At 45.5% G+C, this 23,992-nt stretch overlaps 1 protein-coding gene across 2 annotated transcripts in view; it reads right to left on the bottom strand.

The window, feature by feature from the left end:
* LOC105922240 (TBC1 domain family member 9B) overlaps positions 1-23,992 on the bottom strand; it is a 33,897-nt gene that overhangs the window by 8,780 nt on the left and 1,125 nt on the right. The window contains exons 2-14 of one of the 2 annotated variants that reach the window (XM_036127047.1): positions 22,982-23,092; positions 22,788-22,906; positions 22,489-22,720; positions 22,154-22,412; positions 21,863-22,070; positions 4,286-4,483; positions 4,067-4,213; positions 3,846-3,996; positions 3,564-3,778; positions 1,409-1,526; positions 941-1,143; positions 760-842; positions 553-682 (exon numbers count right to left, since the gene is read on the bottom strand). In XM_036127047.1, coding sequence (XP_035982940.1) covers positions 553-682; positions 760-842; positions 941-1,143; positions 1,409-1,526; positions 3,564-3,778; positions 3,846-3,996; positions 4,067-4,213; positions 4,286-4,483; positions 21,863-22,070; positions 22,154-22,412; positions 22,489-22,720; positions 22,788-22,906; positions 22,982-23,092 — 2,174 coding nt within the window. Of the gene's footprint in view, positions 1-552; positions 683-759; positions 843-940; positions 1,144-1,408; positions 1,527-3,563; positions 3,779-3,845; positions 3,997-4,066; positions 4,484-21,862; positions 22,071-22,153; positions 22,413-22,488; positions 22,721-22,787; positions 22,907-22,981; positions 23,093-23,992 lie in introns of both variants that reach the window. The other variant, XM_036127046.1, reaches the window with a different exon arrangement.

The raw sequence follows: 23,992 nt of genomic DNA, 5'->3' as shown, positions 1-23,992 counted from the left end.
AGGTAGCAGAAGGTAGCAAAAGGTAGCAGAAGGTAGCAGAAGGTAGCAGGAGGTAGCAGAAGGTAGCAGGAGGTAGCAGAAGGTAGCAGGAGGTAGCAGAAGGTAGCAGAAGGTAGCAGGAGGTAGCAGAAGGTAGCAGAAGGTAGCTGAAGGTAGCAGGAGGTAGAAGAAGGTAGCGGAAGGTAGCAGGAGTTAGCTGAAGATAGCAGGAGTTAGCTGAAGATAGAAGGTAGCTGAAGGTAGAAGGTCGCTGAAGGTAGCAGGAGGTAGCAGAAGGTAGCAGAAGGTAGCAGGAGGTAGCAGGAGGTAGCAGAAGGTAGCTGAAGATAGCAGAAGGTAGCAGGAGGTAGAAGAAGGTAGCAGAAGGTAGCTGAAGGTAGCAGAAGGTAGCTGAAGGTAGCAGAAGGTAGCAAAAGGTAGCAGGAGGTAGCTGATGCAGGTCTGGGTCACGTTTTCCGCATAAACTCATGAATCCACGGACTCTGAGAGGAAAAGCTGAGCTCTGCAACGACAGGAAACGTTTACGTGTCTGCAGGAAGTGACATCACTGACCTCATAGGATGCCTTGATGAGGTCAAAGACGTCGATCTCGGGCGGAGGGTCGTCGCCGCTTGTCAGCATGGCGTGCAGGTGGGGGGTGGGCGGAGCCACAGTCTGCCTGTTCACAACATTATCCAGGTACCTGCAGCACAGGTGGAAGCCAGCCGATCAGACCCGGACCTGGTCCGATCACGGTCTGAGCCGGGTCGGACCTCCTACCTGCCCAGGATGGTCATGGCCTCCCCCTCGTCACTGCAGGCCAGCAGAGCGTCCATGTTGTCGTGAAGGACCGCCAGCGCCACCTGCAGGCAGATTGAAACGACCACAGTTCTGCTCCGAGAGGTTCTGGACAGGCGGCAGAACCCTGAAGCGGTAAGCGGTCGGCGCCACAGGCCCGTACCTGGAAGATGACTTTGATGCCCTCGTAGAAGAAGCAGTCGACCAGGAGGACGGCGCTGTCGAACGGCATGACGGACAGGAAGAGGGTGAGGAACCAGGACAGGCTGATGGTGGTGATCACCCCCAGGTCCTGCATGTGTTCGTAGAGCTGGGGCAGGAAGGCCCGGGTCAGGTCCTCAAACACGCCCTGGTCCACCAGAGCTCCTGCAGGGACACGAGCCCGGTCAGACTGGACCGCGTCCCCCAGAGAGAGGACAACCAGGTCCGTAACTCAGGTACCGAGCCCGGTCTGCTCAGAGAGTCCTCCCCCTCTAACCAGGGTCCATCACAGAACCCAGCCCCGTTACAGAGCCCGGTTCTGTTACAGAGCCCGGTTCTGTTGCAGACCCCGGTTCTGTTACAGAGCCTGGTTCTGTTGCGGAGCCCGGTTCTGTTGCAGACGGGTCTCACCTGGGACGCTGGTACTCACCTACGACCCGGGTGTTGTAGTAGTCGGGCAGCATGCGCTCGCACAACGCCACCAGCAGCCAGAAGGCCTCCTCCTCGGTACCGTAGAGCAGCAGGACGGAGGTGACGATGTTCATGGCCTGCAGGAGACGGGCCAGAATCAAGAGAGGCAGAAAAGGTTCCGGAGCTTCAGACAGAACCATTCAGAACCCTGCAGCAGAACTTTATTTGGATCGAAACAGAACCTGACGGAGCAGAGCGGTCCCACCTTTTCTTTTCTGGGAACCAAAGGATCTAAATGAGCTGAAGGAACTCAAGCGGTACCAAAGAGTCACAGGAACACAGGTTCTGGTTCTGGTTCTGGTTTTACCAACAGGACCAACATGCTTGCAGACAGCTGGAAGCTGCTGAGCGAACCTGCATGTGTTCATGCAGCCGTTGGTCCTACCTGGAGGGAGTTTGTGGGTCTGGTTCGGTTCTGATGGTACCTGCCGACACTTGGAGTGTTCCTTGCTAGCTGGCAGCGTTCTGGTGGGTTCTGGTTCTACGTGGCTCCAGTTCATCAGAGCTTTAGCAATATTCTGGAAACCTGCTGGATGCTTCCTGGGTTCTGGTCACACCTGGGCCGTATTTACCAGTTTTGGAGCTCGTGTCAGTTTCATGTACCGTATTTTTCAGACTATAAGACACACCAGATATTTTCCCCTAGTGTGTAACATCACTCCTCCACGTCCACAGCTCTCCATCCGTCTCTGTCAGGAGGACAGAGTAGCTGGACTACACTGTTTCTAACATAAAATAAACTTTATATTGAATTAACTTACTAGGTTTATTGTTGCTAGCGCGTACTCCAGGCTGCCTTACATGAATGCACTTCTAGTTTAGACATTACAGTCAGGCAGTCTGGTAGACAGCTCAGGGGTCCTCAGATAGTGACAGTGTACCGTAATGCTCCTAATATCCATTGAGCGGAGCGGCTTCGTCGCTAACCAAAGTCCTATTTACACATTTAACAGATTTCTGAGCGCATTGTACCATATAAAATCAGTCAGTAAGCAGAACGGTGATCATATATAAGATGCACCGTCAATTTATGAGAAGATTTTAGGATTTATGTGGCCCGTTTACACTACACTTTTTTAACCGATCCGAGCCGAGACCAGTCTGAGCTTGGATCAGTTAACCAAGCCGAGACGACCGTTTACACACCACACTATCCCAGTTCCTTAGATGCTCTTCGCCTCCTAGTGGTGATCTGCGGTACTGCCGCTCTCTGGGATTGAAGGCGGAAGCAGCAAAACAAAACGGCGGCGCTCGTAACATTCAGGATGTTATGGTTGGACAGTGGTGAGGTTCTGTACCAGGCAGCAGGTGAGGTTCTGTACCTGGCAGCAGGTGAGGTTCTGTACCAGGCAGCAGGTGAGGTTCTGTACCTGGCAGCAGGTGAGGCTCTGTACCTGGCAGCAGGTGAGGCTCTGTACCTGGCAGCAGGTGAGGCTCTGTACCTGGCAGCAGGTGAGGTTCTGTACCTGGCAGCAGGTGAGGCTCTGTACCTGGCAGCAGGTGAGGCTCTGTACCTGGCAGCAGGTGAGGTTCTGTACCTGGCAGCAGGTGAGGCTCTGTACCTGGCAGCAGGTGAGGCTCTGTACCTGGCAGCAGGTGAGGCTCTGTACCTGGCAGCAGGTGAGGTTCTGTACCCGGCAGCAGGTGAGGCTCTGTACCCGGCAGCAGGTGAGGCTCTATACCTGGCAGCAGGTGAGGTTCTGTACCCGGCAGCAGGTGAGGTTCTGTACCTGATAGCAGGTGAGGTTCTGTACCTGGCAGCAGGTGAGGCTCTGTACCTGGCAGCAGGTGAGGCTCTGTACCTGGCAGCAGGTGAGGCTCTGTACCTGGCAGCAGGTGAGGCTCTGTACCTGGCAGCAGGTGAGGCTCTGTACCTGGCAGCAGGTGAGGCTCTGTACCTGATAGCAGGTGAGGTTCTGTACCTGGCAGCAGGTGAGGCTCTGTACCTGGCAGTAGGTGAGGCTCTGTACCTGGCAGCAGGTGAGGTTCTGTACCTGGCAGCAGGTGAGGTTCCGTACCTGGCAGTAGGTGAGGCTCTGTACCTGATAGCAGGTGAGGCTCTGTACCTGGCAGCAGGTGAGGTTCTGTACCTGGCAGCAGGTGAGGTTCCGTACCTGGCAGTAGCCGATGTTTGGGTTCCGGTGAGCGTAGGCGGTGAGAACCCGGCGCAGCGCGGCGATGCCCATCTCGTTCTGGAAGGCCCGGTGCTCGGGCATGGAGCGGTGGAGGTCGCGTTCGATCTCCTCGGTAGCCAATGAGCACAGCCCCATGGCCTGCTCCACCAGGTCGCCGTAGTAACCAGGGTGGGAGGCCAGCTCGTTCTGCGCTCCTGCACAGACGGGGGAGCCGTGTGAGCGGAGGAAGGAGGCGGAGGTGAAGGGACCGTGGAGACTGACCTGAGAACAGCAGCCACAGCTCCCCCCTCAGGCATTCTGGGATCCCGTTGAGGACGAGCTCTCTGGTTCTGGAGGTTCTGTACATGCACACTCCTCTACCGAACTCTGAAAAGTGGATGTTCCACGCCTCCTCCTTCATCCTCTCCTTCATCTGCAGGGAGGAGGCGAGGGATCAGCGTCTCCTCACCACGCAGCGGTGCTCCATGCGGAGCCGTACTTACGGCTTTGGGTCCGAGGTCCTCCGGGCCGTCCCGATGGTACAGCTGCAGCAGACTCTGCTTGGCGGTGGGCAGGCCGGGGTGGTAGTGGCGCCCCTTGTGGGCGGAGTCGGGTCCTGTGGATGAGGACGGGGACACACCGGAGGAGCCCTGGGGACACAGAGACACCAGAGTCAGACGACGGAGGCGGTAAGAGCTCCTCCTCTTATGGACCGGACATACCGAGGACGCGAGCAGAGACAGCGGGTTGGTTTCGCCCCAGCAGCTGTCGGGCGTCCGCTGCAGGAAGTCAGAGATTCGCTGAACCAGGAAGTCTCTGTCTTTGAGGTTGGCGAACAGGAAGTTCATCTTGTTCTTGGTGCTGATGGAGACGGGACACGGCAGGACGCTGCTGCTGTCCGCCTTCTCCACAATGGTCACCTGAGGAGCAGAGGATCATGGGTAAATTACAACAGTGAGGGGGATTTGTTTCAAAACCAGCTCCAGAACCAGTGCTTAAGATGCAGTAAGATGCAGGAAACAGGACTGACAGCGTTTTAATAATGAACTAATTAGATATTAAACTAATGAGTTACATAAAATGATAAAAGGTGATGATGCATAAAGAACCAACAATAACAATAAAACTCAATTTATGGGTTGTTAGGAAAACTTTGGAGATGGCAAGGAGAGACTGTTGGTAATAATAATAATAATAATAAAAATAATAATAATAATATCTGCCATTTGGAACTCACTTCCTGTTCATTTAAAGTCTATGACCAGCCTCTGTGTTCAAAGAGCAAACTAAACTCGGGATATTTCAAAATTATTTTACAATTTTTTAAACTTTTTAATAGTTGTTAGTTAGACTGTCTACAAAAGCCCAACTAGAAACAAATGCTGCAAACTAGTTCACTCTATAAGCACCATGATACCGGCATGGGACTGCTGTTTTTCAGTCTAATAATAATAATAATAATAATAATAATAATAATAATAATAATAATAATTAAAACCGCAAGCGGTGATGAGCGGCCCTCGCAGCAAAGCGCCGCTCTGGCCTATTGGCCACCGCTGGGATTTGTGCACCGCCGGCCGCTCGCCACCGCAGATGCTGTCACGCATTTTGCCCGCCCGTCCACTGGGCGATTCACACGAACGTGTTTCAGCAGCGCTCCCCCACGACTCACAAAAAATCTGGTGCAGATCGCTCGATGCAGCGAGGAGATACAGCCGTTGAATAATGATAATGCATTTGGCCATCGGACCGGACTAAATCGTTTGGCGGGCTGAATTCGGCCCACGGGCCGTAGCTTTGACACCCCTGGTTTAAACATTAGTATACAAATTTAATCAAAGGTATCTTACTAGCTGTTAATCCAGCTTAATGTGAAAAGTTAACAAAACCTTTTTAGTTATTTAAAGTTAATTATTTCATGTGTTTAAGGGTTTCATTTCTTGCATTAAGACAGCTTTTATGAAAGTTTGACAGTTAAATTGGTGGATACACACCCAAAAGTAATAATGTAAAAGTAACACTAGCAATTGGAATATTGCTAAAGTAACACGTTAGCAATATTCCACATGTGTATGTTGTGTACAAACTTTAGTAATTTCTAACAGACCACTTCACTCTCAGAAAGCAGGTCTGCTGGTGGTTCCTAAAGTCTGTAAAACCAGAATGGTAGGCATATCCTTTAGCTATCATGCTCCTCTCCAGTGGAACCAACTCCCAGTTTTGGTCCGTGACGCAGACACCCCGTCTACTTTTAAGACTAATCCTAAAACTTTCCTTTTTCCATCCATCCATCGTCTTCCGCTTATCCGGGGTCAGGTCGCGGGTGTAGCAGCTTCAAGAGGGAGGCCCAGACCTTCCTCTCCCCAGCCACTTGGGCCACTTCCTCCGGGGGAATCCCAAAGCGTTCCCAGGCCAGCAGAGTCTCTACAGCGTGTCCTGGGTCTTCCCCTGGGCCTCCTCCCGGTGGGACGTGCCCAGAACACCTCACCAGGGAGGCGTCCAGGAGGCATCCTGACCAGATGCCCGAGCCACCTCAACTGGCTCCTCTGGACGTGGAGGAGCAGCGGCTCTACTCTGAGTCCTCCCCGGATGACTGAGCTCCTCACCCTATCTCTAAGGGAGAGCCCAGACACACTACGGAGAAAACTCATTTCAGCCGCTTGGATCCGGGATCTCGTTCTTTCGGTCACGACCCAAAGCTCGTGACCATAGATGAGGGTAGGAACGTAGATCGACCGGTAAATCGAGAGCTTGGCCTTTTGGCTCAGCTCTCTCTTCACCACAACGGATCGGTACAGCGCCCGCTTCACAGCAGACGTCGCACCAATCCGCCTGTCGATCTCCCGCTCCATCTTCTCCTCATTCGTGAACAAGACCCCAAGATACTTGAACTCCTCCACTAGAAGCTGGCTCTTGGGACTTTCCTTTTTGACAAAGCTTATAGTTAGAGTGGTTCATGTTACCTTGAGCTACCTCTATAGTTATGCTGCTATAGGCTTAGGCTGCTGGAGGACATCAGGGTCTATTGTTCTTCAATTTTGCATGACTGTTGTCATTTCAACTTTTACCTTTTTGTTTTTTCTATTTTTTCTTCATAGTAGGTACACCTGGTCTGGCGTTCTGTTAGCTGTGACATCATTCAGGGAAGACAGATCACCTGTTATTACCATCTAATGTAAAACAGATTACTGGATCAAGGTGTGCTTCTGTGCTTTTTTGTCTGTCTTGTTGTGTCTCTTCTCTCCCTTTTGTAACCCCCAGTCGGTCAAGGCAGATTATGGTGGTGGTGGTGGTGGTTGTAATCAGTGACGTGCGGTAGGGTTCATAGCTGGTGAGGTACTGACGTCATCAGAGTCAGATTTACAAATATATACACTCTACAGAGTAGACTCGTTGCAGAGTGCTGAAGGAGACTGATTGAGCCAAATTAATTCACCAAGAGACAAGAGAAAATATTGATTATTTGATGAAAAAATAAAAATAAATTATTTGTCATTTGACTGTAACAGTTTATGAGTTATGATGGATTTCTGCATTTGTAACACCTTCTAAAACTATAACCCACATTACGCACATTTTATCACAAAAACAAAACATGAATAATTATCGCTGTCTTACCTCTACTTATAATTTAAGTCCCTGCGGCGCTCTTTCTGAACAAAAATATCATCATTTTCCGGTAAAAGTTCTCTTTATCTTCTTCAGTTTTAAAAGTCTCTCAGTCTCAGTGGAGCTCACTGCCAGGGAGGAAAGCCTTCCTTGATCAGTCCTGTTCCAGCTGGATGTTTAGAGTCTTTTTAGTGATTTACTTGTTTAGCAAAACTCGCTAATAAAACATCCATAACTTGTTTTGACTCTACTATTTGGGGATCACGAGCGGTGCACCTTGAGCGCCCCCTGCCTAGCGGCCAAGGAACTGCCGACCTCACCTACAACCAGTTCTTTGCTGTTTATGATCAGCCAGCACCACGAAAACATGTTATCTGCACACAGTTTGATGACCAAAACACAATTCGTAATCCACATATATTAAATTGTGGAAAATCTGTTCATAACTGTTTGAACAATTGAATTTATGATCTAGAGACAGGAAGATGCATTCACAGAATGGAAGTCAGCGCAGTTAACATGGGATTGCACAATCCCAGGGGAGGCCAAGCTTGCTGCGGCCTCACCGGCTTTGCTATGAAGCGCCACCAAGGATTTACATGAAAAATAGCAAAAAGTCTGCGATTTTAAAGAAAATATGATAAAAAATTAGGAAATTAGATAAATAAAATACTTATTACAAATGACTGAGTAAATCAAAATTTATATTATGTTATTATATATTTTCTTTCTTTCCATGATAAGTGAGGCCTTTCTCTGGTTCATTTTGTCATTGGCATCCTTTTTTACACAGTGAGTGCACATTAGTCCAATGTTACCCTACAGTATCTGGAAGACTAAATAGATCTGATGAGCAACTTACAATAACTTCTTATAATGATGTAACGTGATAATATGTGTGATTGACCCTGACACCTCTCTTTCTCTCTCTCTCTGATCTAAGAATAGTTGCTGTGCTGTGATGGAGTTTACATTTTACCGTGTTAATAAATTAAGATTTTAGAAGTATTTTAAGTGTCCACTCTCACTAATTTCCATTAACCTGACCTCAAGGTATTGTACAGTTGGTATACACATTCAGTACACAACAAAATGTGGTGGGCCAGTCTAATCCAAAATGCCAGGGCCGATTTTTTTGTCCCAGTACACCCCTGATGACATGTTTCATGATTTGGCGCTATATAAATAAAAACTGAAATGTATTGAACAAGAGTAAGTTTGTCAGTTTTCAAGCAGGATTTGTATATCTGTTCAACTTAAATATATAAGGAAACCAAAGAGTTAAGATCAGTTACTTACCAAGAGAAATTCCTTTGGGGTTTATTTGTGGTCTCTTGCTGCCCCCTGCTGGACAAGTTTGATCAAATATGATCAAACTTGATGATGATGGTATTTGATACCATGTCAACATGGTGTCAAAATTCAGATTTCAATCTAAAATGGCTTACTTCCTGTGATACTTGCACTATGACATTAATTGTAAATTCTGAGCGTCTTGCTGAGATCTACAACTGTACAAAATTTCATTACTCTACGATGAACTAAGTGAATAGCAAAGGGTCCTTTGAAAATTGCTTGGTGGCGCTATGGAGAAACTAAGTCCTGCTCACTAAAGTTTGTTATGGATTCCTGTTGGGGGGTGGATAAGGATGCATCCAAATGAGTTTTAAGCAGCTTGGCCCAAAACTGTGGAATTCAGAGCCAAACGTATGACAGCAGCGTTTGAGGTGAATATGCCACGCCGCCACGCCCCCCTGCTCCATCGAATCCAGTTGGGCCTGAAATCCACAACACATCAACATGTGTTCTGTCTGTGGACACTGTTTCATGTTGATTAGCTTAAAGGGGTAACATAGCGACCGCTTACAACAAAACATGACACTTCCTGTTGTCAGGGGGCGTGGCCTAAGCAAGGTCATCATTTGACCATTGGATATTGTAGAAGACCCGATGATGATCAATCACAGAAAGTTTGGTGCCTCTGTGTGTTTCTGTGTAGGAGATATAACAGTTTTATGTTTTGTGGCGAGTAGGTGAACTTTGACCCCTGCTAACGCCCCTTCAACATGCTCAAAAACTCACCGTTTTGATAACTTTTAATTGGCCATGCCTTATGATCAGACTGACCGAGTTTCAAGCCGCTCGCTCGAAATCCCTAGGAGGAGTTCGATCAAGTACCAATGCTGTAAACGTCAAAAATGGGGTCAAAATCAGACCTTCAATCTAAAATGGCCGACTTCCTGTGATATTTTCACTATGACATTAATTGTAAATTCTGAGCGTCTTGGTGAGCTCTACCACTGTACCAAATTTCATGTCTCTACGATGAAGTAAGTGAATAGCAAAGGGTCTTTTGAAAATTGCTAGGTGGCGCCGTTGAGGCATTTTTGTTTTGATTTTTGTGACGACCTTAAAATACAAAATTTTTAAACAGTCTTCTTGCATCCGCCAAGTTTGGTGAGTTTTTGAGTATGATAAAGCCCCCAAAAAGGCCCCTCTTTGGGGTGGCAGATTAATAATAATAATAATTAAAACCGCAAGCGGTGATGAGCGGCCCTCGCAGCAAAGCGCCGCTCCGGCCTTGGCCACCGCTGGGATTTGCGCACCGCCGGCCGCCCGCCACCGCAGATGCTGTCACGCATTTTGCCCGCCCGTCCACTGGGCGATTTACACGAACGTGTTCGGCAGCGCTCCCCCACGACTCACAAAAAATCTGGTGCAGATTCACCACAACGGACCGGTATAGCGCCCGCTTCACAGCAGACGCCGCACCAATCCGCCTGTCGATCTCCCGCTCCATCTTCCCCTCATTCGTGAACAAGACCCCAAGATACTTGAACTTCTCCACTAGAAGCTGGCTCTTGGGACTTTCCTTTTACTTCAAGGCTGGACTATTGTAATTCTTTACTATCAGGAAGTCCACAAAATGCAGTTCGAAGTCTTCAGCTGATCCAAAATGCTGCGGCAAGAGTTCTGATGAAAATCAACAAGAGGGATCATATTTCTCCAATTTTAGCTTCCCTTCATTGGCTTCCTGTTATATCAAGAATAGAATTTAAGCTTATAGTTAGAGTGGCTCATGTTACCCTGAGCTACCTCTATAGTTATGCTGCTATAGGTTTAGGCTACTGCAGGACATCAGGGTCTATTGTTCTTCAATTTTGAATGACTGTTGTAATTTCAGCTTTTAACTTTTTGATTTTTCTTTTTTCTTCATAGTAGGCACACCTGGTCTGGCGTTCTGTTAGCTGTGGCTTCATCCAGGGAAGACAGATCACCCGCTACTACCATCTAATGTAGAACTTCTGTGCTTTTTTGTCTCTCTTGTTGTGTCTCTGCTCTGTCTTCTGTAACCCCCAGTCTGTCGAGGCAGATGACCGTTCATACTGAGCCCGGTTCTGCTGGAGGTTTTTCCTTCCCGTTAATGGGGAGTTTTTTTTCCTGCTGTCGCTTCATGCTTGCTCAGTAGGTAGGATTGCTGCAAAGCCATGGACAATGCAGACGACTCTCCCTGTGGCTCTACGCTTCTTCAGAGAGAATGCTACTTGTCAAGACTTTGATGCAATGAACTGGTTCTCTTATATAGGAATTTTTGTGTATAATCTGACCCAATCTGTATAATCTGATTGATTTTGACGTTGTAAAGTGCCTTGAGATGACATATTTCATGAATTGTCGCTATATAAATAACATTGAATTGCATCATCTCTTCAGACCAAATAAACTATCACATTTTTTGAGATAGTTATCTCATTTTAAAGATATAATCATCTAACAGTATTACTCTTAGCAAGTTAAAGCTCCATAATAATTTTAGACCAGGTTTTAGTTCCACTCTTTTATTATGCACATCTAGGCTACCTATAAATATAAAGTATGGTATGCCAAAAAACATTTTCAACAAAAGGCAATTTTAGTAATGGCCTTGCGATTTTATATCTAAGCATTAAAAATGATAATATTTCACCAATTTTCACAGCAAGATGGAAATAACAACTATCCAACATTTTAAGATTTTGTAAAAACTTTTTTCCTTTTTTACCTACCTTTTGAAATTAATACTTGTTTCTACTTCTCCAAAATTAAACTTCAAGAAAACTATTGTGCTGTCCTGGGGCCATATGCAGCTAGGCAGCTAGGACAAAAGTTCCCCACAAAAGCTTCCTTTTCTTGCATTCTCTGAATAACCTTTGTTCCCAAATCTGGCTTTAAACATTCTTTTTGTAAAAAGACGAATATTTTTCCAAGGCAGAAGCGTGTAGAACAAATTCAACTTCAACATTAGCAGTTTCCCTAGCTTCATCGCTGAAAAGCAGCTTTTAACCGGAGCAAAATACGTCAAAGATCTTTTTTTAAAGGTGAGAGCACTCACTATCTCACGTAATTCACATAGAGATCTAACAAAGTTGTGATGTCTCACTCTGATTAAATATGAACCCAAAACTTTTCTAACTGTTTTTGCCTTGGATTTCCTCTGACTAAGAATTATTATCTTATTTATGTAATGTATTCACAACATGAATTCCTTGCTGTCTTAACAAAAGGCAGAACAACTATAATGTTACTTTCTATAATTATTACAGGCTCTGCTGAGATGTCAAATTCTGGAGAATGCTTAGACACCCTGACACACAAATATGGATTAACTTCATTTCATGTGCACTCGTGAACTTGTTTTAGTTGATTTAGTTTTCTTGATGTACTGTAGAGCGTGATGAGGTCTGTTGTGGTATTGTGTGCACTGGATTGAGGGGACAGTTGGTGTTGTCTGTCAAACCCAATCTTCTTAAGCTGCAAATTCAGTAAAGTTACCAGATTTTATATATATATATATATATATATATATATATATATATATATATATATATATATATATATATATATATATATATATATATATATATATATATATATATATATATATATAAAAACGGTTGCAGTTACAGCTCAAACGTCGTAACAACACTTCTAAATCTGAGTCTGACGCACAATTTCAAATACAAACACGAAGCAGTTTGATTTTTGTCCGATGACGAGCGAGCGAGCGAGAGAGAGAGAACTGGTAAAGCAGCACATAGTAACAATAAAGATGAGCGCCATAAAGATGTTATTAATCAGGGAAATCTTTCTGATTGTTTCACAGCGGTTACCTGCAGCGGGTAAACACGCCCACGACAACACACTTAGGCTCCCCGCAGCCCGTTTCTATCGGAATATGCGCCAAAACTGCCTCTTTAAAATGAACTGCACAGTTCAGTCTGCGCCTGTCTGAATTGCAATGTGAAGTTTTACACATCTATGCGTGAGCATAATCAAAAATTCCCCCCAGGAGCAGCGGTTTTTTTTTCCCCAGGACCCGCGGTAACGACAGCGGTGTTCTTACGATGGAGTATTAGGGCCACACATGAAGAGAAAAAATAATTTTTCCATGACGAGATTAAACTGGTGCAGATCAGTTGATGCAGCGATGCATTTGGCCACCGGAGGCAGTGGCGACCCACCAGCTTAAAATCTATGTATTGACATCTTAAAAATGGTCTTATAGCTTAAAAGATCATCCTGTTTTGGTTGGTTTTGTAGCCGAATAGAAGAGATGTTCTCAAAGCATTAAATAAGCCTTTTGACTTTTAAAAATGTTGTCCTTTTAAGGTAATTTTAAGTTACTTTTTATTAAATTTATCAATATCCTATGGAAGTCTGGACATATGGCAGCTGCGTTTCAGGTGACTTTGCCACGCCACTACGCCGCCCTGCTCCATCGAATCCAGTTGATTTTGTAGCCGAATAGAAGAGATGTTCTCAAAGCATCAAATAAGCCTTTTGACTTTTAAAAATGTTGTCCTTTTAAGGTAATTTTAAGTTACTTTTTAATAAATTTGTCAATACCCTATGGAAGTCTGGACATATGGCAGCGGCGTTTCAGGTGACTTCGCCACGCCACCATGCCGCACTGCTACATGGAATCCAGTTGGGCCTGGAATCCACAACACAGCAACATGTCTGTGGACACAGTTTCATGTTGATTAGCTCAGAGGGGTAACATAGCGACTGCTAACAATAAAACATGACACTTCCTGTTGTCAGGGGGCGTGGCCTAAGTGATGTCATCATTTGACCATTGGATATTGTAGAAGACCCGATGATGATCAATCACAGAAAGTTTGGTGCCTCTGTGTGTTTCTGTGTAGGAGAAATAGCAGTTTTTCCTGTTGTCAGGGGGCGTGGCCTAAGTGATGTCATCATTTGACCATTGGATATTGTAGAAGACCCGATGATGATCAATCACAGAAAGTTTGGTGCCTCTGTGTGTTTCTGTGTAGGAGATATAACAGTTTTTCCTGTTGTCAGGGGGCGTGGCCTAAGTGATGTCATCATTTGACTATTGGATATTGTAGAAGACCCGATGATGATCAATCACAGAAAGTTTGGTGCCTCTGTGTGTTTCTGTGTAGGATATAGCAGTTTTTCCTGTTGTCAGGGGGCGTGGCCTAAGTGATGTCATCATTTGACTATTGGATATTGTAGAAGACCCGATGATGTCATTGGCATCCTTTTTTACACAGTGAGTGCACATTAGTCCAATGTTACCCTACAGTATCTGGAAAACTAAATAGATCTGATGAGCAACTTACAATAACTTCTTATAATGATGTAACGTGATAATATGTGTGATTGACCCTGACACCTCTCATTCTCTCTCTCTCTCTCTGATCTAAGAATAGTTGCTGTGCTGTGATGGAGTTTACATTTTACCGTGTTAATAAATTAAGATTTTAGAAGTATTTTAAGTGTCCACTCTCACTAATTTCCATTAACCTGACCTCAAGGTATTGTACAGTTGGTATACACATTCAGTACACAACAAAATGTGGTGGGCCAGTCTAATCCAAAATGCCAGGGCCGATTTTTTTTGTCCCAGTACACCCCTGATGACATGTTTCATGATTTGGCGCTATATAAATAAAAACTGAAATGCATTGAACAAGAGTAAGTTTGTCAGTTTTCAAGCAGGATTTGTATATCTGTTCAACTTAAATATATAAGGAAACCAAAGAGTTAAGATCAGTTACTTACCAAGAGAAATTCCTTTGGGGTTTATTTGTGGTCTCTTGCTGCCCCCTGCTGGACAAGTTTGATCAAATATGATCAAACTTGATGATGATGGTATTTGATACCATGTCAACATGGTGTCAAAATTCAGATTTCAATCTAAAATGGCTTACTTCCTGTGATACTTGCACTATGACATTAATTGTAAATTCTGAGCGTCTTGCTGAGATCTACAACTGTACAAAATTTCATTACTCTACGATGAACTAAGTGAATAGCAAAGGGTCCTTTGAAAATTGCTTGGTGGCGCTATGGAGAAACTAAGTCCTGCTCACTAAAGTTTGTTATGGATTCCTGTTGGGGGGTGGATAAGGATGCATCCAAATGAGTTTTAAGCAGCTTGGCCCAAAACTGTGGAATTCAGAGCCAAACGTATGACAGCAGCGTTTGAGGTGAATATGCCACGCCGCCACGCCCCCCTGCTCCATCGAATCCAGTTGGGCCTGAAATCCACAACACATCAACATGTGTTCTGTCTGTGGACACAGTTTCATGTTGATTAGCTTAAAGGGGTAACATAGCGACCGCTTACAACAAAACATGACACTTCCTGTTGTCAGGGGGCGTGGCCTAAGCAAGGTCATCATTTGACCATTGGATATTGTAGAAGACCCGATGATGATCAATCACAGAAAGTTTGGTGCCTCTGTGTGTTTCTGTGTAGGAGATATAACAGTTTTCTGTTTTGTGGCGAGTAGGTGAACTTTGACCCCTGCTAACGCCCCTTCAACATGCTCAAAAACTCACCGTTTTGATAACTTTTAATTGGCCATGCCTTATGATCAGACTGACCGAGTTTCAAGTCGCTCGCTCGAAATCCCTAGGACGAGTTCGATCAAATACCAATGCTGTAAACGTCAAAAATGAGGTAAAATTACGACCTTCAATCTAAAATGGCCGACTTCCTGTGATATTTGCACTATGACGTTAATTGTAAATTCTGAGCGTCTTGCTTAGATCTACAACTGTACAAAATTTCATTACTCTACGATGAAGTAAGTGAATAGCAAAGGGTCCTTTGAAAATTTCTAGGTGGCGCCGTTGAGGCATTTTTCTTTAGATTTTTGTGACGACCTTAAAATACAAAATTTTTAAACAGTCACCATGCATCTGCAAAGTTTGGTGAGTTTTTGAGTATGATAAAGCCCCCAAAAAGGCCCCTCTTTAGGGGGGCAGAATAAAAATAATAATAATAATAATAATAATAAGAAACAACACAGAAACAATAGGCCTTCGCAGCGCTTCGCTGCTCGGGCCTAATTAAAACCGCAAGCGGTGATGATCGGCCCTCGCAGCAAAGCGCCGCTCTGGCCTATTGGCCACCGCTGGGATTTGCGCACCGCCGGCCGCCCGCCACCGCAGATGCTGTCACACATTTTGCCCGCCCGTCCACTGGGCGATTCACACGAACGTGTTCGGCAGCTCTCCCCCCGACTCACAAAAAATCTGGTGCAGATCGCTCGATGCAGCGAGGAGATACAGCTGTTGAATAATGATAATGCATTTGGCCACCGGACCGGACTAAATCGTTCGGCCCGCGGGCCGTAGCTTTGACACCCCTGGTTTAAACATTAGTATACCAATTTAATCAAAGGTATCTTACTAGCCGTTAATCCAGCTTAATGTGAAAAGTTAACAAAACCATTTTAGTTTTTTAAAGTTACTTGCTATTTCATGTGTTTAAGGGTTTTGTTTCTTGCATTAAGACAGCTTTTATGAAAGTTTAACATCTAAATTGGTGGATACACACCCAAAAGTAATGTAAACGTAACACTTTAGCAATTGGACTATTGCTAAAGGAACACTTTAGCAATATCGCGGCGGTAGCAGCTTTATAAAGGAGGCCCAGACCTCCCTCTTCCCAGCCACTTGGGCCAGCTTCTCTGGGGGAATCCCAAGGCGTTCGCAGGCCAGCCGAGAGACATAGTCCCTCCAGCGTGTCCTGGGTCTTCCCCTGGGCCTCCTCCCGGTGGGACGTGCCCAGAACACCTCACCAGGGAGGCGTCCAGGAGGCATCCTAACCAGATGCACAAGCCACCTCAACTGGCTCCTCTCGACGTGAAGAAGCAGTGGCTCTACTCTGAGTCCTCCCCGGATGACTGAGCTCCTCACCTTATCTCTAAGGGAGAGCTTACACACACTATGGAGAAAACTCATTTCAGCCGCTTGTATCCAGGATCTCGTTCTTTTGGTCACGACCCAAAGCTCGTGACCATAGATGAGGGTAGGAACGTAGATCGGCCGGTAAATCGAGAGCTTCGCCTTTTGGCTCAGCTCTCTTTGGCGTAGCACCAATCCGCCTGTCGATCTCCCGCTCCATCTTCCCCTCATTCGTGAACAAGACCCCAAGATACTTGAACTCCTCCACTAGAAGCTGGCTCTTTGGACTTTCCTTTTTTAAAAAGCTTATAGTTAGAGTGGCTCATGTTACCCTGAGCTACCTCTATAGTTATGCTGCTATACGTTTAGGCTATTGCAGGACATCAGGGTCTATTGTTCTTAAATTTTGAATGACTGTTGTCATTTCATCTTTTAACTTTTTGATTTTTCTTTTTTCTTCATAGTAGGTACACCTGGTCTGGCGTTCTGTTAGCTGTGGCATCATCCAGGGAAGACAGATCATCCGCTACTACCATCTAATGTAGAAATTCTGTGCTTTTTTGTCTGTCTTGTTGTGTCTCTGCTCTGTCTTCTGTAACCCCAGTCTGTCGAGGCAGATGACCGTTCATACTGAGCCCGGTTCTGCTGGAGGTTTTTCCTTCCCGTTAATGGGGAGTGTTTTTTTCCCGCTGTTGCTTCATGCTTGCTCAGTAGGTAGGATTGCTGCAAAGCCATGGACAATGCAGACGACTCTCCCTGTGGCTCTACGCTTCTTCAAGAGAGAATGCTACTTGTCAAGACTTTGATGCAATAAACTGGTTCCCTTATATAGGATTTTTTTGACCAGTGTGTATAATCTGACCCAATCTGTATAATCTGATTGATTTTGACTTTGTAAAGTGCCTTGAGATGACATATTTCATGATTTGGCGCAATATAAATAACATTGAATTGAATCATCTCTTTAGACCAAGTAAACTATCACATTTTATGAGACAGTTATCTCATTTTAAAGATATAATCATCTGTTATTACTCTTAGCAGGTTAAAGCTCCATAAAAATTTTAGACCAGCTTTTAGTTCCACTCTTTTATTATGCACATCTAGGCTACCTATAAATGTAAAGTATGGCATGCCAAAACAATTTTCAACAAAAGGCAATTTTAGTAATTGCCTTGCAATTTTATATCTAAGCATCAAAAATTATAATATTTCACCAATTTTCACAGCAAGATGGAAATAACGACTATCCAACATTTTAAGATTTTGTAAAAACTTTTTTCCTTTTTTACCTACCTTTTGAAATTAATACTTGTTTCTACTTCTCCAAAATTATACTTCAAGAAAACTATTGTGCTGTCCTGGGGCCATATGCAGCTAGACAGCTAGGACAAAAGTTCCCCACACAAAGCTTCCTTTTCTTGCGTTGTCTGAATAACCTTTGTTCCCAAATCTGGCTTTAAACATTCTTTTTGTAAAAAGACGAATATTTTCCAAAGCAGAAGCGTGTAGAACAAATTCAACTTCAATATTAGCAGTTTCCCTAGCTTCATAGCTGAAAAGCAGCTTTTACCAGAGCAAAATACGTCAAAGATCTTTTATTTAAGGTGAGAGCACTCACTGTCTGACGTAATTCACATAGAGATCTAACAAAGTTGTGATGTCTCACTCTGATTAAATATGAACCCAAAACGTTTCTAACTGTTTTTACCATGGATTTCCTCTGACTAAGAATTAATTAATATCTTATTTATGTAATGTATTCACGACATGAATTCCTTGCTGTCTTAACAAAAGGCAGAACAACTATAACGTTACTTTCTATAATTATTACAGGTTCTGCTGAGATGTCAAATTCTGGAGAGTGCTTAGACACCCTGACACACAAATATGGATTAACTTAATTTCAAGTGCACTCGTGAACTTGTTTTAGTTGATTTAGTTTTCTTGATGTACTGTAGAGCGTGATGAGGTCTGTTGTGGTATTGTGTGCACTGGATTGAGGGGACAGTTGGTGTTGTCTGTCAAACCCAATCTTCTTAAGCTGAAAATTCAGTAAAGTTACAAGATATATATAACGGTTGCAGTTACAGCTCAAACGTCGTAACAACACTGCTAAATCTGAGTCTGACGCACAATTTCAAATACAAACACGAAGCAGTTTGATTTTTGTCCGATGACGAGCGAGTGAGCGAGCGAGAGAGAGAGAGAGAGAGAGAACTGGTAAAGCAGCACATAGTAACAATAAGTCTAGCGCTCCATAAAGATGTTATTAATCAAGGAAATCTTTCTGATTGTTTCACAGCGGTTACCTGCAGCGGGTAAACACGCCCACGACAACACACCAGCTTAAAATCTATGTATTGACATCTTAAAAATGGTCTTATAGCTTAAAAGATCATCCTGTTTTGGTTGATTTTGTAGCCGAATAGAAGAGATGTTCTCAAAGCATTAAATAAGCCTTTTGACTTTTAAAAATGTTGTCCTGTTAAGGTAATTTTAAGTTACTTTTTATTAAATTTTTCAATATCCTATGGAAGTCTGGACACATACCTCTCAAGTTTTGACGATTGTTGAGAGTGAGATTGTTGACGGGGGGGGGGGGGGGGGGGGGGTGCTGTTTGTTGATTGAAGACGGTCCAACGGGGGGGGGGGGGGGGGGGGGGGGGGGTTTGCTGTTGTTCGATTGAAGACGGTCCAACGGGGGGGGGGGGGGGGGGGGGGTGCTGTTGTCCGATTGAAGACGGTCACTATTTTACACGGACTTTAATTACACATGCAGACTTACCATTCAATTCGCACACAACACGCACCGTACAAGTGTTTCACTTTGGATGAGGGAACCTTGTTTGCGCGGCGCCGGTCCTTGCAGCTGTGTTACCGCTACTACTGGACGTGCGGAAACCATTGTACCGCAAATTGGTTCCGCCATGACGTGAAGCGTCCGTACGCCTGCGTTTCAAGAGTGAGATTTTCATTGTAAGATTGAGATTTTCAAAGTAATGCGTGTGAGCGTGTGCAATTGATGAAATGCGTGTGTCACACGGTCAATGCGTGAGAGTTGAGAGCTATGCTGGACATATGGCAGCGGTGTTTCAGGTGACTTCGCCACACCGCCACGCTGCACTGCTACATGGAATCCAGTTGGGATTCTACAACAAATCAACATGTCTTCTGTCTGTGGACACAGTTTCATGTTGATTAGCTCAGAGGGGTAACATAGCGACTGTTAACAATAAAACATGACACTTCCTGTTGTCAGGGGGCGTGGCCTAAGCAATGTCATCATTTGACCATTGGATTTGGTAGGAGACCTAGTGGTGATCAACTACTGAAAGTTTGGTGGCTCTGTGAGTTTTGTGTATGAAATATAACAGTTTTGTGTTTCATGGCGAGTAGGTGAACTTTGACCCCTGCTCACGCCCCTTCAGCATGCTCAAAAACTCACCGTTTTGATAACTTTTAATTGGCCATGCCTTATAATCAGACTGCCCGAGTTTCAAGCCGCTCGCTCAAAATCTCTAGGAGGAGTTCGATCAAATACCAATGCTGTAAACGTCAGAAATGGGGTCAAAATCAGACCTTCAATCTAAAATGGCCGACTTCCTGTGATATTTACACTATGACATTAATTGTAAATTCTGAGCGTCTTGGTGAGCTCTACCACTGTACCAAATCTCATGTCTCTACGATGAAGTAAGTGAATAGCAAAGGGTCCTTTGAAAATTGCTAGGTGGCGCCGTTGAGGCATTAGGTCACGCCCACCAAAGTTTGTTATGGATTCCTGTTGGGGGGTGGATAAGGATGCATCCAAGTGAGTTTTAAGCAGCTCGGCCCAAAAATGTGGAATTCAGAGCCAAACGTATGGCAGCGGCGTTTGAGGTGACTTCACCACGCCGCCACGCTCTCCTGCTCCATCGAATCCACTTGGGGCTGGAATCCACAACACATCAACATGTCTTCTGTCTCTGGACACAGTTTCATGTTGATTAGCTCAGAGGGGTAACATAGCGACAGTTTACAGCAAAACATGACACTTCCTGTTGTCAGGGGGCGTGGCCTAAGTGATGTCATCATTTGACAATTGGATATTAAAGAAGACCCGATGATGATCAATCACAGAAAGTTTGGTGCCTCTGTGTGTTTCTGTGTAGGAGATATAATAGTTTTATTTTTTGTGGCGAGTAGGTGAACTTTGACCCCTGCTAATGCCCCTTCAACAAGCTCAAAAACTCACCGTTTTGATAACTTTTAATTGGCCATGCCTTATGATCAGACTGACCGAGTTTCAAGCCGCTCGCTCAAAATCTCTAGGAGGAGTTCGATCAAATACCACTGCTGTACACGTCAAAAATGGGGTCAAAATCAGACATTCAATCTAAAATGGCCGACTTCCTGTGATATTTGCACTATGACATTAATTGTAAATTCTGAGCGTCTTGGTGAGCTCTACCACTGTACCAAATCTCATGTCTCTACGATGAAGTAAGTGAATAGCAAAGGGTCCTTTGAAAATTGCTAGGTGGCGCCGTTGAGGCATTTTTCTTTTGATTTTTGTGACGACCTTAAAATACAAAATTTTTAAACAGTCACCATGCACCTGCAAAGTTTGGTGAGTTTTTGAGTATGATAAAGCCCCCAAAAAGGCCCCTCTTTAGGGGGGCAGAATAAAAATAATAATAAGAAACAACACAGAAACAATAGGCCTTCGCAGCGCTTCGCTGCTCGGGCCTAATAATTAAACAACACAGATACAATAGGCCTTCGCAGCGCTTCGCTGCTCGGGCCTAATTAAACACTACAGATACAATAGGCCTTCGCAGCGCTTAGCTGCTCGGGCCTAATAATAATAATAATAAGAAACAACACAGAAACAATAGGCCTTCGCAGCGCTTCGCTGCTCGGGCCTAATAATAATAATAATAATAATAAGAAACAACACAGAAACAATAGGCCTTCGCAGCGCTTCGCTGCTCGGGCCTAATTAACACTACAGATACAATAGGCCTTCGCAGCGCTTCGCTGCTCGGGCCTAATAATAATAATAATAATAATAATAATAATAATAATAATAATAATAATAATAATTATTATTATTATTATTATTATTATTATTATTATTATTATTATTATTATTATTATTATTATTATTATTATTATCTATTTGCTTGTGTGCCTTCACACACACCTGAGGCAGCTCAACATTAATCTGTTGGTCTAACACCATGCAGCTATCGCTGCTTCAGCTCATCCAGGGATTCTGACCCATCTGAGGTCAGACTCTGATGCGGGACGCCCGGCTCTCAGCCTCCACCATCATCCCAGACGTGTTCTGCTGGGTTCACAAAGTGTTCTGGTTCTGTTTCCGTGTGCTTGTGCCGACTGGTCACCTGTACAGGTGTAACTCTCAACTGCTCAGTGCCGGGACCAGATGGCGGTCTCAAGCCCGGTTCTGTGGTTCTGGTGGATTGGGGGCTTACCTCTCGGAGCGGGATGATGAGCTGACACAGGTCCTCCTCTCTGCTGCTGAAGCAGATGTAGTTGTTGGAGATGAACAGCTGGCCCACCACGTGCATCTTGGCGAACGGCGTCCACAGCGTGCAGTCGGTGTGTCCGTCCAGCCGCTCGTCCTGCGTCAGCCGGAACATGGACCGGTACCACTCGTTCTTAGCTCGCGCGTCAAAGTCCCTGCAGACAGAACATGGGAGCTGAAGGCGCTTTGGGCGGAGGCAGGAGGAACCGTCTGGACGCAAAATGGCTCAGAGTGAGACCTCTTCAGGGCAGAGACGTTCTTCAGCGTCTTGCAGGCTTTGGGCAGCGAGCGGTCGGCGGCGAAGGCCTCGTTGTCGAGCAGCTGCCGCATGGCGATGTTGGCGAGCTGCTCCATCAGCTTGAAGGTGTCGTTGATGTTCAGGAACATGGAGAAGAAGTGCTCGGCGTCCCGCGTGCTCACGCGGACACTCTCCGGAAACACCAGGGTGGCGTTCTTCTCCAGCCGGGTCACCTCGGTCCACGGCACCACCAGCGTCACTGAGAGGGCAGAGACGGTTAGCGCTCCCACACACCGCCGCGCGGTCAGAGCTGCCGTGTGATTGGCTGGCCGTACCTTCCTTCCCCAGCAGGAAGGAGTAGAAGCAGAGGTGGTTGATGGACAGGTAGAGCCAGCCCTGCCGCGGCACTCGGCCCTTCCAGTAGCTGCAGGAGTAGTAGTTCACCAGCTTCTCCTCCTCAGGCATCCCAAAGAGCTTCCTCATCTTCAGCTCCGCCTCCCGAAACTTCCCGCTGTCCTCCTCCTGCTCCTCGCTCTGCTTCAGCCGGTTCTCCTCCGCGATGATGCCCTGCAGGAAGTGACATCACTCATGACAAAGAAAAGCCCCCGGGAAGCACCTGCGGTCCGAGACGTACGGAGATTTTTCCTTTGACGAAGGTGATGACGTCTTCGTCGTTGTCAAAGATGGAGATGGTCTGCAGCAGGTTGGACTCCAGCCAATCCCAGTGCTCCGTGATCTCCTTCCTGGACGAGCCTGCAGAGCACAGCGCAGGTGAGAAGGTGAAGCAGGAGCGTCACCTGGACGTCCCGCGCCGCTCCGCCCGCTCACCACACGCGATGTTCCAGTAGATCTGGGAATCCGCCGTCTGCAGCAGGATCCTGTAGGGCGCCACCCGGGCGCTGGAGTCCAGAACCACATCCAGAGTCCCCACCAGGAGCCCTGCAGAGACACAGCAGAACCGGGCCACACACGATCCATCACACGTTCCTCAGGGAGCTGTTCTCCGGACGCACGTCTTTAAGAGCTAGAGCGCCCCCTGGCGAACATCAGAACCGCTGCAGCCAGAACCCTGAGCCACAGGAACACTATCAGGAAGTCCACAAAATGCAGTTCAAAGTCTTCAGCTGATCCAAAATGCTGCAGCAAGAGTTCTGATGAAAATCAACAAGAGGGATCATATTTCTCCAATTTTAGCTTCCCTTCATTGGCTTCCTGTTAAATCAAGAATAGAATTTAAAATTCTCCTTCTAACGTATAAAGCCCTTAATAATCAAGCTCCATCATATATCAGAGCTCTGATTACCCCGTATGTTCCTAACAGAGCACTTCGCTCTCAGACTGCAGGTCTGCTGGTGGTTCCTAGAGTCTCTAAAAGTAGAATGGGAGGCAGATCCTTTAGCTATCAGGCTCCTCTCCTGTGGAACCAACTCCCAGTTTTGGTCCGTGAGGCAGACACCCCGTCTACTTTTAAGACTAATCTTAAAACTTTCCTTTGTGACAAAGCTTCTAGTCAGAGTGGCTCATGTTACCCTGAGCTACCTCTATAGTTATGCTGCTATAGGCTTAGGCTGCTGGAGGACATCAGGGTCTATTTCTCTCTCTCTGCTGAGTTCTCCTACTGCTCTCCAATCTGCATTGTTTGTTATTTCAGCTTTTAACTTTTTTGTTCTCTGTCATTTTTCTCTTCATAGAAGGTACACCTGGTCTGGTGTTCTGTTAGCTGTGACATCATCAGGGGAGGCAGATCATCCTCTATTACCATCTAACATAGAAAGTACTCCTGGGTCAATGTGAGCTTCTGAGCTTTCTGTGTCTCTGCTCTGTCTTCTCTAAGCCGCA

The sequence above is a fragment of the Fundulus heteroclitus genome, chromosome 23 (assembly GCF_011125445.2).
Source record: "Fundulus heteroclitus isolate FHET01 chromosome 23, MU-UCD_Fhet_4.1, whole genome shotgun sequence".
NCBI lineage: Eukaryota > Metazoa > Chordata > Actinopteri > Cyprinodontiformes > Fundulidae > Fundulus > Fundulus heteroclitus.
Note: the sequence above shows the minus strand (reverse complement) of the source record. Positions and strands in the feature narration are given on the sequence as shown.